Raw genomic sequence first — 12,934 nt, 5'->3', positions numbered from 1 at the left:
CAGTAGGAGTGGCTATAGAGTCAGCTACCATCCTCAGTAGGACTGGCTATAGAGTCAGCTACCATCCTCAATAGGAGTGGCTATAGAGTCAGTAGGAGTGGCTATAGAGTCAGCTACCATCCTCAGTAGGAGTGGCTATAGAGTCAGATACCATCCTCAGTAGGAGTGACTATAGAGTCAGCTACCATCCTCAGTAGGAGTGGCTATAGAGTCAGCTACCATCCTCAGTAGGAGTGGCTATAGAGTCAGCTACCATCCTCAGTAGGAGTGGCTATAGAGTCAGCTACCATCCTCAGTAGGAGTGGCTATAGAGTCAGCTACCATCCTCAGTAGGAGTGGCTATAGAGTCAGCTAACATCCTCAGTAGGAGTGGCTATAGAGTCAGCTCCCATCCTCAGTAGGAGTGGCTATAGAGTCAGCTACCATCCTCAGTAGGACTGGCTATAGAGTCAGCTACCATCCTCAATAGGAGTGGCTATAGAGTCAGTAGGAGTGGCTATAGAGTCAGCTACCATCCTCAGTAGGAGTGGCTATAGAGTCAGCTCCCATCCTCAGTAGGAGTGGCTATAGAGTCAGCTACCATCCTCAGTAGGACTGGCTATAGAGTCAGCTACCATCCTCAATAGGAGTGGCTATAGAGTCAGTAGGAGTGGCTATAGAGTCAGCTACCATCCTCAGTAGGAGTGGCTATAGAGTCAGCTACCATCCTCAGTAGGAGTGGCTATAGAGTCAGCTACCATCCTCAGTAGGAGTGGCTATAGAGTCAGCTACCATCCTCAGTAGGAGTGGCTATAGAGTCAGCTACCATCCTCAGTAGGAGTGGCTATAGAGTCAGCTACCATCCTCAGTAGGAGTGGCTATAGAGTCAGCTACCATCCTCAGTAGGAGTGGCTATAGAGTCAGCTACCATCCTCAGTAGGAGTGGCTATAGAGTCAGCTACCATCCTCAGTAGGAGTGGCTATAGAGTCAGCTACCATCCTCAGTAGGAGTGGCTATAGAGTCAGTAGGAGTGGCTATAGAGTCAGCTACCATCCTCAGTAGGAGTGGCTATAGAGTCAGCTACCATCCTCAGTAGGAGTGGCTATAGAGTCAGCTACCATCCTCAGTAGGAGTGACTATAGAGTCAGTAGGAGTGGCTATAGAGTCAGCTACCATCCTCAGTAGGAGTGGCTATAGAGTCAGCTACCATCCTCAGTAGGAGTGGCTATAGAGTCAGCTACCATCCTCAGTAAGAGTGGCTATAGAGTCAGCTACCATCCTCAATAGGAGTGGCTATAGAGTCAGCTACCATCCTCAGTAGGAGTGGCTATACAGTCAGCTACCATCCTCAGTAGGAGTGGCTATAGAGTCAGCTACCATCCTCAGTAAGAGTGGCTATAGAGTCAGTAGGAGTGGCTATAGAGTCAGCTACCATCCTCAGTAGGAGTGGCTATAGAGTCAGCTACCATCCTCAGTAGGAGTGACTATAGAGTCAGCTACCATCCTCAGTAGGAGTGGCTATAGAGTCAGATACCATCCTCAGTAGGACTGGCTATAGAGTCAGCTACCATCCTCAGTAGGACTGGCTATAGAGTCAGTAGGAGTGGCTATAGAGTCAGCTACCATCCTCAGTAGGAGTGGCTATAGAGTCAGCTACCATCCTCAGTAGGAGTGGCTATAGAGTCAGATACCATCCTCAGTAGGACTGGCTATAGAGTCAGCTACCATCCTCAGTAGGACTGGCTATAGAGTCAGTAGGAGTGGCTATAGAGTCAGCTACCATCCTCAGTAGGAGTGGCTATAGAGTCAACTACCATCCTCAGTAGGAGTGGCTATAGAGTCAGATACCATCCTCAGTAGGAGTGGCTATAGAGTCAGCTACCATCCTCAGTAGGACTGGCTATAGAGTCAGTAGGAGTGGCTATAGAGTCAGCTACCATCCTCAGTAGGAGTGGCTATAGAGTCAGTAGGAGTGGCTATAGAGTCAGCTACCATCCTCAGTAGGAGTGGCTATAGAGTCAGCTACCATCCTCAGTAGGAGTGGCTATAGAGTCAGATACCATCCTCAGTAGGAGTGGCTATAGAGTCAGCTACCATCCTCAGTAGGACTGGCTATAGAGTCAGTAGGAGTGGCTATAGAGTCAGCTACCATCCTCAGTAGGAGTGGCTATAGAGTCAACTACCATCCTCAGTAGGAGTGGCTATAGAGACAGTAGGAGTGGCTATAGAGTCAGCTACCATCCTCAGTAGGAGTGGCTATAGAGTCAGCTACCATCCTCAGTAGGAGTGGCTATAGAGTCAACTACCATCCTCAGTAGGAGTGGCTATAGAGACAGTAGGAGTGGCTATAGAGTCAGCTACCATCCTCAGTAGGAGTGGCTATAGAGTCAGCTACCATCCTCAGTAGGAGTGGCTATAGAGTCAGTTACCATCCTCAGTAGGAGGGGCTATAGAGTCAGTAGGAGTGGCTATAGAGTCAGCTACCATCCTCAGTAGGAGTGGCTATAGAGTCAACTACCATCCTCAGTAGGAGTGGGTATAGAGTCAGCTACCATCCTCAGTAGGAGTGGCTATAGAGTCAGCCACCATCCTCAGTAGGAGTGGCTATAGAGTCAGCTACCATCCTCAGTAGGACTGGCTATAGAGTCAGCTACCATCCTCAGTAGGACTGGCTATAGAGTCAGCCACCATCCTCAGTAGGAGTGGCTATAGAGTCAGCTACCATCCTCAGTAGGACTGGCTATAGAGTCAGCTACCATCCTCAGTAGGACTGGCTATAGAGTCAGCTACCATCCTCAGTAGGAGTGGCTATAGAGTCAGCCACCATCCTCAGTAGGAGTGGCTATAGAGTCAGATACCATCCTCAGTAGGACTGGCTATAGAGTCAGTAGGAGTGGCTATAGAGTCAGCTACCATCCTCAGTAGGAGTGGCTATAGAGTCAGCTACCATCCTCAGTAGGAGTGGCTATAGAGTCAGCTACCATCCTCAGTAGGACTGGCTATAGAGTCAGCTACCATCCTCAGTAGGAGTGGCTATAGAGTCAGCTACCATCCTCAGTAGGAGTGGCTATAGAGTCAGCTACCATCCTCAGTAGGAGTGGCTATAGAGTCAGCTACCATCCTCAGTAGGAGTGGCTATAGAGTCAGTAGGAGTGGCTATAGAGTCAGCTACCATCCTCAGTAGGAGTGGCTATAGAGTCAGCTACCATCCTCAGTAGGAGTGGCTATAGAGTCAGCTACCATCCTCAGTAGGACTGGCTATAGAGTCAGCTACCATCCTCAATAGGACTGGCTATAGAGTCAGCTACCATCCTCAGTAGGAGTGGCTATAGAGTCAGTAGGAGTGGCTATAGAGTCAGCTACCATCCTCAGTAGGACTGGCTATAGAGTCAGCTACCATCCTCAATAGGACTGGCTATAGAGTCATCTACCATCCTCAGTAGGAGTGGCTATAGAGTCAGCTACCATCCTCAGTAGGAGTGGCTATAGAGTCAGTAGGAGTGGCTATAGAGTCAGCTACCATCCTCAGTAGGAGTGGCTATAGAGTCAACTACCATCCTCAGTAGGAGTGGCTATAGAGTCAGTAGGAGTGGCTATAGAGTCAGCTACCATCCTCAGTAGGAGTGGCTATAGAGTCAGCTACCATCCTCAGTAGGAGTGGCTATAGAGTCAGCTACCATCCTCAGTAGGAGTGGCTATAGAGTCAGCTACCATCCTCAATAGGAGTGGCTATAGAGTCAGCTACCATCCTCAGTAGGAGTGGCTATAGAGTCAGTAGGAGTGGCTATAGAGTCAGCCACCATCCTCAGTAGGAGTGACTATAGAGTCAGTAGGAGTGGCTATAGAGTCAGCTACCATCCTCAGTAGGAGTGGCTATAGAGTCAGTAGGAGTGGCTATAGAGTCAGCTACCATCCTCAGTAGGAGTGGCTATAGAGTCAGTAGGAGTGGCTATAGAGTCAGCTACCATCCTCAGTAGGACTGGCTATAGAGTCAGCTACCATCCTCAGTAGGAGTGACTATAGAGTCAGTAGGAGTGGCTATAGAGTCAGCCACCATCCTCAGTAGGAGGGGCTATAGAGTCAGCTACCATCCTCAGTAGGAGTGGCTATAGAGTCAGATACCATCCTCAGTAGGAGTGGCTATAGAGTCAGCTACCATCCTCAGTAGGAGTGGCTATAGAGTCAGCTACCATCCTCAGTAGGAGTGGCTATAGTCAGCTTCCATCCTCAGTAGGAGTGGCTATAGAGTCAGCTACCATCCTCAGTAGGACTGGCTATAGAGTCAGCTACCATCCTCAGTAGGAGTGGCTATAGAGTCAGCTACCATCCTCAGTAGGAGTGGCTATAGAGTCAGCCACCATCCTCAGTAGGAGTGGCTATAGAGTCAGCTACCATCCTCAGTAGGAGTGGCTATAGAGTCAGCTACCATCCTCAGTAGGACTGGCTATAGAGTCAGCTACCATCCTCAGTAGGAGTGGCTATAGAGTCAGCTTCCATCCTCAGTAGGAGTGGCTATAGAGTCAGCTACCATCCTCAGTAGGAGTGGCTATAGAGTCAGCTACCATCCTCAGTAGGAGTGGCTATAGAGTCAGCTACCATCCTCAGTAGGAGTGGCTATAGAGTCAGTAGGAGTGGCTATAGAGTCAGCTACCATCCTCAGTAGGAGTGGCTATAGAGTCAGCTACCATCCTCAGTAGGAGTGGCTATAGAGTCAGCTACCATCCTCAGTAGGAGTGGCTATAGAGTCAGTAGGAGTGGCTATAGAGTCAGCTACCATCCTCAGTAGGAGTGGCTATAGAGTCAGTAGGAGTGGCTATAGAGTCAGTAGGAGGGGCTATAGAGTCAGTAGGAGGGGCTATAGAGTCAGTAGGAGGGGCTATAGAGTCAGTAGGAGGGGCTATAGAGTCAGCTACCATCCTCAGTAGCCTTCCATCTAAGTGGTCAATGCCAGGAGGTTTGTCATTATTGATCTATAACAAAACAAATCCCACTGTCCCACACTAACTTTACAACATTCAAACTTGCTTTTCTTTCATCATTATTTTTGTTATGCATGAGATGTAAGATGGCTCACTGTTCATTGATGGTATATCTCACTGGTCACCATAGCAGCACCAACCCATAGCACGCGCTCCAGCAGGTATATCTCACTGGTCACCATAGCAACACCCACCCATAGCACGCGCTCCAGCAGGTATATCTCACTGGTCACCATAGCAGCACCCACCCATAGCACGCGCTCCAGCAGGTATATCTCACTGGTCACCACAGCAGCACCCACCCATAGCACGCGCTCCAGCAGGTATATCTCACTGGTCACCACAGCAGCACCCACCCATAGCACGCGCTCCAGCAGGTATATCTCACTGGTTACCATAGCAGCACCCACCCATAGCACGCGCTCCAGCAGGTATATCTCACTGGTCACCATAGCAGCACCAACCCATAGCATGCGCTCCAGCAAGTATATCTCACTGGTCACCATAGCAGCACCCACCCATAGCACGCGCTCCAGCAGGTATATCTCACTGGTCACCATAGCAGCACCAACCCATAGCACGCGCTCCAGCAGGTATATCTCACTGGTCACCATAGCAGCACCCACCCATAGCACGCGCTCCAGCAGGTATATCTCACTGGTCACCACAGCAGCACCCACCCATAGCACGCGCTCCAGCAGGTATATCTCACTGGTCACCACAGCAGCACCCACCCATAGCACGCGCTCCAGCAGGTATATCTCGCTGGTCACCACAGTGTTTAATTGCTATATTGTATTTACTTTGCCACCATGGCCTATTTACTGCCTTACCTCCCTTATCTTACCTCATTTGCACACACTGTATATAGACTTTTCTACTGTGTTATTGATTGTATGTTTGTTTACTCCATGTGTAACTCTGTGTTGTTGTTTGTGTCAAACTGCTTTGCTTTATCTTGACCAGGTCGCAGTTGTAAATGATAACTTGTTCTCAACTGGCCTACCTGGTTAAATAAAGGTGTTCTCAACTGGTCTACCTGGTTAAATAAAGGTGTTCTTAACTAGCCTACCTGGTTAAATAAAGGTGTTCTCAACTGGCCTCCCTGGTTAAATAAAGGTGTTCTTAACTAGCCTACCTGGTTAAATAAAGGTGTTCTCAACTGGCCTACCTGGTTAAATAAAGGTGTTCTCAACTGGCCTACCTGGTTAAATAAAGGTGTTCTCAACTGGTCTACCTGGTTAAATAAAGGTGTTCTTAACTAGCCTACCTGGTTAAATAAAGGTGTTCTCAACTGGCCTCCCTGGTTAAATAAAGGTGTTCTTAACTAGCCTACCTGGTTAAATAAAGGTGTTCTCAACTGGCCTACCTGGTTAAATAAAGGTGTTCTCAACTGGCCTACCTGGTTAAATAAAGGTGTTCTCAACTGGTCTACCTGGTTAAATAAATGTGTTCTCAACTGACCTACCTGGTTAAATAAAGGTGTTCTCAACTAGCCTAACAGGTTAAATAAAGGTGTTCTCAACTAGCCTACCTGGTTAAATAAAGGTGTTCTTAACTAGCCTACCTGGTTAAATAAAGGTGTTCTCAACTGGCCTCCCTGGTTAAATAAAGGTGTTCTCAACTGGCCTACCTGGTTAAATAAAGGTGTTCTCAACTGGCCTCCCTGGTTAAATAAAGGTGTTCTTAACTAGCCTACCTGGTTAAATAAAGGTGTTCTCAACTGGCCTACCTGGTTAAATAAAGGTGTTCTCAACTGGCCTACCTGGTTAAATAAAGGTGTTCTCAACTGGTCTACCTGGTTAAATAAAGGTGTTCTTAACTAGCCTACCTGGTTAAATAAAGGTGTTCTCAACTGGCCTCCCTGGTTAAATAAAGGTGTTCTCAACTGGCCTACCTGGTTAAATAAAGGTGTTCTCAACTGGTCTACCTGGTTAAATAAAGGTGTTCTCAACTGACCTACCTGGTTAAATAAAGGTGTTCTCAACTAGCCTAACAGGTTAAATAAAGGTGTTCTCAACTAGCCTACCTGGTTAAATAAAGGTGTTCTCAACTAGTCTACCTGGTCAAATAAAGGTGTTCTCAACTAGCCTACCTGGTTAAATAAAGGTTTTCTCAACTAGCCTAGTGCAGAGGGTAGTAAGTTTTAAGTTCCTCGGCATACACATCACAGACAAACTGAATTGGTCCACTCACACAGACAGCATCGTGAAGAAGGCGCAGCAGCACCTCTTCAACCTCAGGAGGCTGTAGAAATTTGGCTTGTCACCAAAAGCACTCACAAACTTCTACAGATGCACAATCGAGAGCATCCTGGCGGGCTGTATCACCGCCTGGTACGGCAACTGCTCTGCCCACAACCGTAAGGCTCTCCAGAGGGTAGTGAGGTCTGCACAACGCATCACCGGGGGCAAACTACCTGCCCTCCAGGACACCTACACCACCTGATGTTACAGGAAGGCCACAAAGATCATCAAGGACAACACCCACCCGAGCCACTGCCTGTTCACCCCGCTATCATCCAGAAGGCGAGGTCAGTACAGGTGCATCAAAGCTGGGACCGAGAGACTGAAAAACAGCTTCTATCTCAAGGCCATCAGACTGTTAAACAGCCTCCACTACCATTGAGTGGCTGCTGCCAACACACTGACTCAACTCCAGCCACTTTAATAATGGGAATTGATGTAAAATATATCACTAGCCACTTTAAACAATGCTACCTAATATAATGTTTACATACCCTACATTATTCATCTCATATGTATACGTATATACTGTACTCTATATCATCTACTGCATCTTTATGTAATACATGTATCACTAGCCACTTTAACTATGCCACTTTGTTTACATACTCATCTCGTGTGTGTGCTGTGCTCGATACCATCTACTGTATCTTGCCTGTGCTGCTCTGTGCCATCGCTCATTCAAATATCTTTATGTACATATTCTTTATCCCCTTACACTGTGTATAAGACAGTAGTTTTGGAATTGTTAGTTAGATTACTTGTTGGTTATTACTGCATTGTCGGAAATAGAAGCACAAGCATTCCGCTGCTAACCATGTGTATGTGACAAATAAAATTTGACTTGATTTGATTTGATTTGAACTGACCTACCTGGTTAAATAAAGGTGTTCTCAACTGGCCTACCTGGTAAAATAAAGGTGTTCTCAACTGGCCTACCTGGTTAAATAAAGGTGTTCTCAACTAGCCTACCTGGTTAAACAAAGGTGTTCTCAACTGGCCTACCTGGTTAAATAAAGGTGTTCTCAACTAGCCTACCTGGTTAAATAAAGGTGTTCTCAACTAGCCTACCTGGTTAAATAAAGGTGTTCTCAACTAGCCTACCTGGTTAAATAAAAGTGTTCTCAACTAGCCTACCTGGTTAAATAAAGGTGTTCTCAACTGGCCTACCTGGTTAAATAAAGGTGTTCTCAACAGGCCTACCTGGTTAAATAAAGGTGTTCTCAACTAGCCTACCTGGTTAAATAAAGGTGTTCTCAACTAGCCTACCTGGTTAAATAAAGGTGTTCTCAACTAGCCTACCTGGTTAAATAAAGGTGTTCTCAACTGGCCTACCTGGTTAAATAAAGGTGTTCTCAACTGGCCTACCTGTTTAAATAAAGGTGTTCTCAACTGGCCTACCTGGTTAAATAAAGGTGTTCTCAACTAGCCTACCTGGTTAAATAAAGGTGTTCTCAACTAGCCTACCTGGTTAAATAAAGATGTTCTCAACTGGCCTACCTGGCTAAATAAAGGTGTTCTCAACTAGCCTACGTAGTTAAAACTAAAGGTGAAATAAAATAAAAAATTTAAAAATAATTATTGTGATCACTACATCCAATGGGTACGGACACAGCTTTATAACAATGTTCGACAGTGTTAGTTAGGATGTGATCGATACATGTGGATGATGTTGTTCTTGTAGTGTTTGTAAACACCCTGGTAGGTTGATTAATAACCTGAACCAGATTACAGACACTGGTTACAGTGAGAAGCTTCCTCTTGAGTAGGTTGATTAATAACCTCAACCAGATTACAGGCACTGGTTACAATGAGAAGCTTCCTCTTGAGCGGACAGCTTGATGAAAACCAGTCAATATTCCGGTCCCCAAGAAAGTAGGTCTCTCTGTTTACATCACATACACTATCAAGCATTTCACACACATTATTTAGATACTGACTGTTAGCACTTGGTGGCCTGTAGCAGCACCCCAAAAGAAGAGGCTTTAGATGAGGCAGGTGAACCTGCAACCACAACACTTCAATAACACTTGACATGAGATCTTCTCTAAGCATTGCAGGGACATGGCTCTGAATATATACAGCAGCACCTCCGCCAGAAGCCTTCCCGTCTCTTCTGTAAATGTTACATCCTTGTATTTCTACTGATGTATCATCAAATGAATTATCTAAGTGAGTCTTAGAAATAGCTAATGTATTAATGTTATATGGTGTCAGCAAGTTATTGATTTCAAGGAAAGAAACGAGTTTCGCTTGGGGAAACAATGGCCCTCTCTGTCCTGTCCAAAGGGAAATGGGTTGAGCAGTTTAAACTAACAGAATCGATCTGTTGAACAAGTTAATGATCCTGGTTTTATTCCCAAATGGTTCTAAAGGGAATCTTTGTGTGACTGGATCAATAACAGGGAATAGGGCTCTATCTAACGTAGTGCACTATATAGGGAATAGGGCTCTATCTAAAGTAGTGTACTATATAGGGCATAGGGCTCTATCTAAAGTAGTGCACTATATAGGGAATAAGGCTCTATCTAAAGTAGTGCACTATATAGGGAATAGGGCTCTATCTAAAGTAGTGCACTATATAGGGAATAGGGCTCTATCTAAAGTATTGCACTATATAGGGAATAGGGCTCCATCTAAAGTAGTGCACTATATAGGGAATAAGGCTCTATCTAAAGTAGTGCACTATATAGGGAATAGGGTTCTATCTAAAGTAGTGTACTATATAGGGAATAGGGTTTTATCTAAAGTAGTGTACTATATAGGGAATAGGGCTCTATCTAACGTAGTGCACTATATAGGGAATAAGGCTCTATCTAAAGTAGTGCACTATATAGGGAATAGGGCTCTATCTAAAGTGGTGTACTATATAGGGAATAGGGCTCTATCTAACATAGTGCACTATATAGGGAATAAGGCTCTATCTAAAGTAGTGCACTATATAGGGAATAGGGCTCTATCTAAAGTAGTGCACTATAAAGGGAATAGGGCTCTATCTAAAGTAGTGCACTATATAGGGAATAGGGCCCTGGTCTAAAGTAGTGCACTATATAGGGAATAGGGCCCTGGTCTAAAGTAGTGCACTATATAGGGAATAGGGCTCTGGTCTATAGTAGTGTACTATATATGGAATAGGGCTCTGATCTATAGTAGTGTACTATATAGGGAATAGGGTGCCATTTAAGACACATCAAGTACACTACATTGAGAACTGTCCCAACCAGCCGACCATTTCACACTCTACCAGCGAACCATCTGACCAGGATTAATTACAGACAGCTTCAAGAAGGTTGGACATATCCCATATATTCATAGCCTGTCGCTAAGGGAAATTATGGTCTGTAGCGACAGGTTGCTAAGCACGCTGGGACTCCCCGGTCCAGAGATGAATAGTGACAGTAACTGAATTACAGTGTTTTTGTCCTCTGTCCTCTGTCCTCTCTACATACAGTGTTGTTGTCCTCTGTCCTCTGTCCTCTCTACATACAGTGTTGTTGTCCTCTGTCCTCTGTCCTCTCTACATACAGTGTTGTTGTCCTCTGTCCTCTGTCCTCTCTACATACAGTGTTGTTGTCCTCTGTCCTCTCTCCTCTCTACATACAGTGTTGTTGTCCTCTGTCCTCTGTCCTCTCTACATACAGTGTTGTTGTCCTCTGTCCTCTGTCCTCTCTCCTCTCTACATACAGTGTTGTTGTCCTCTGTCCTCTGTCCTCTCTATATACAGTGTTGTTGTCCTCTGTCCTCTGTCCTCTCTACATACAGTGTTGTTGTCCTCTATCCTCTGTCCTCTGTTCTCTCTACATACAGTGTTGTTGTCCTCTGTCCTCTCTACATACAGTGTTGTTGTCCTCTGTCCTCTGTCCTCTCTCCTCTCTACATACAGTGTTGTTGTCCTCTGTCCTCTGTCCTGTGTTCTCTCTACATACAGTGTTGTTGTCCTCTGTCCTCTGTCCTCTCTACATACAATGTTGTTGTCCTCTGTCCTCTCTACATATAGTGTTGTTGTCCTCTGTCCTCTGTCCTCTCTACATACAGTGTTGTTGTCCTCTGTCCATTGTCCTCTGTCCTCTCTACATATAGTGTTGTTGTCCTTTGTCCTCTGTCCTCTGTCCTCTGTCCTCTGTCCTCTCTACATACAGTGTTGTTGTCCTCTGTCCTCTGACCTCTCTACATCCAGTGTTGTTGTCCTCTGTCCTCTGTCCTGTCAGAGGGATGTACCATCTACATGCTCATTGTCGTGACGTTGTTTATAAAAGGAACCGAAACCATGTCTCTCACAGTTGAGTTCAGTCAACAGCTTAAGAACAGGATGTGAAACAACAGCATTTGGCTGTAAGATCAGAACCATGAGTACACAAGGGACGTCCTCTAGCACGTCCTCTAGCACGTCCTCTAGCACGTCCTCTAGCACGTCCTCTAGCCTTTCCTCTAGCCTGTCCTCTAGCCCGTCCTCTAGCCCGTCCTCTAGCACGTCCTCTAGCACGTCCTCTAGCACGTCCTCTAGCACGTCCTCTAGCACGTCCTCTAGCCTTTCCTCTAGCCTGTCCTCTAGCACGTCCTCTAGCACGTCCTCTAGCACGTCCTCTAGCACGTCCTCTAGCACGTCCTCTAGCCTGTCCTCTAGCCTGTCCTCTAGCACGTCCTCTAGCACGTCCTCTAGCACGTCCTCTAGCACGTCCTCTAGCACGTCCTCTAGCCTGTCCTCTAGCCTGTCCTCTAGCACGTCCTCTAGCACGTCCTCTAGCACGCCTCAGCACGTCCTCTAGCACGTCCTTTAGCCTGTCCTCTAGCACGTCCTCTAGCACGTCCTCTAGCACGTCCTCTAGCACGTCCTCTAGCACATCCTCTAGCCCGTCCTCTAGCACGTCCTCTAGCCTGTCCTCTAGAACGTCCTCAAGCACGTCCTCTAGCACGTCCTCTAGCCTGTCCTCAAGCACGTCCTCAAGCACGTCCTCTAGCCCGTCCTCTAGGACGTCCTCTAGCACGTCCTCTAGCCCGTCCTCTAGCCCGTCCTCTAGCACGTCCTCTAGCCCGTCCTCTAGCCCGTCCTCTAGCCCGTCCTCTAGCCCGTCCTCTAGCACGTCCTCTAGCCCGTCCTCTAGCCCGTCCCCTAGCCTGTCCTCTAGCACGTCCTCAAGCACGTCCTCAAGCACGTCCTCTAGCACGTCCTCTAGCCCGTCCTCTAGGACATCCTCTAGAACGTCCTCAAGCACGTCCTCTAGCACGTCCTCTAGCCCGTCCTCTAGCACGTCCTCTAGCACGTCTTCTAGAACGTCCTCAAGCACGTCCTCTAGCCCGTCCTCTAGGACATCCTCTAGAACGTCCTCAAGCACGTCCTCTAGCACGTCCTCTATCCCGTCCTCTAGCACGTCCTCTAGCACGTCCTCTAGCAGGTCCTCTAGCACGTCCTCAAGCACGTCCTCTAGCACGTCCTCTAGCCTGTCCTCTAGCCTGTCCTCTAGAACGTCCTCAAGCACGTCCTCTAGCCTGTCCTCTAGCCTGTCCTCTAGCACGTCCTCTAGCACGTCCTCTAGCACGTCCTCTAGCATGTCCTCTAGCACGTCCTCTAGCCTGTCCTCTAGCCTGTCCTCTAGAACGTCCTCAAGCACGTCCTCTAGCCTGTCCTCTAGCCTGTCCTCTAGCACGTCCTCAAGCACGTCCTCAAGCACGTCCTCTAGCCCGTCCTCTAGGACATCCTCTAGCACGTCCTCTAGCCCGTCCTCTAGCAC

The 12,934-nt window shown here is 47.1% G+C and overlaps 1 protein-coding gene across 1 annotated transcript; it reads left to right on the top strand.

Moving 5' to 3' along the window:
- Positions 1 to 11,551: 11,551 nt before the first annotated feature.
- LOC135535147 (uncharacterized protein DDB_G0271670-like) lies at positions 11,552 to 12,659 on the top strand (the record flags this gene model as incomplete). Its single annotated transcript, XM_064961863.1, has 4 exons — positions 11,552 to 11,772; positions 12,032 to 12,222; positions 12,392 to 12,414; positions 12,612 to 12,659. Coding segments are annotated over exons 1-4 (483 nt in total), but the record flags the coding sequence as incomplete, so codon positions are not given.
- Between the last annotated feature and the right edge of the window lie 275 nt (positions 12,660 to 12,934).

This window comes from Oncorhynchus masou, unplaced genomic scaffold (genome assembly GCF_036934945.1).
Source record: "Oncorhynchus masou masou isolate Uvic2021 unplaced genomic scaffold, UVic_Omas_1.1 unplaced_scaffold_452, whole genome shotgun sequence".
NCBI classification, from domain to species: Eukaryota; Metazoa; Chordata; class Actinopteri; order Salmoniformes; family Salmonidae; genus Oncorhynchus; species Oncorhynchus masou.
Note: the sequence above shows the minus strand (reverse complement) of the source record. Positions and strands in the feature narration are given on the sequence as shown.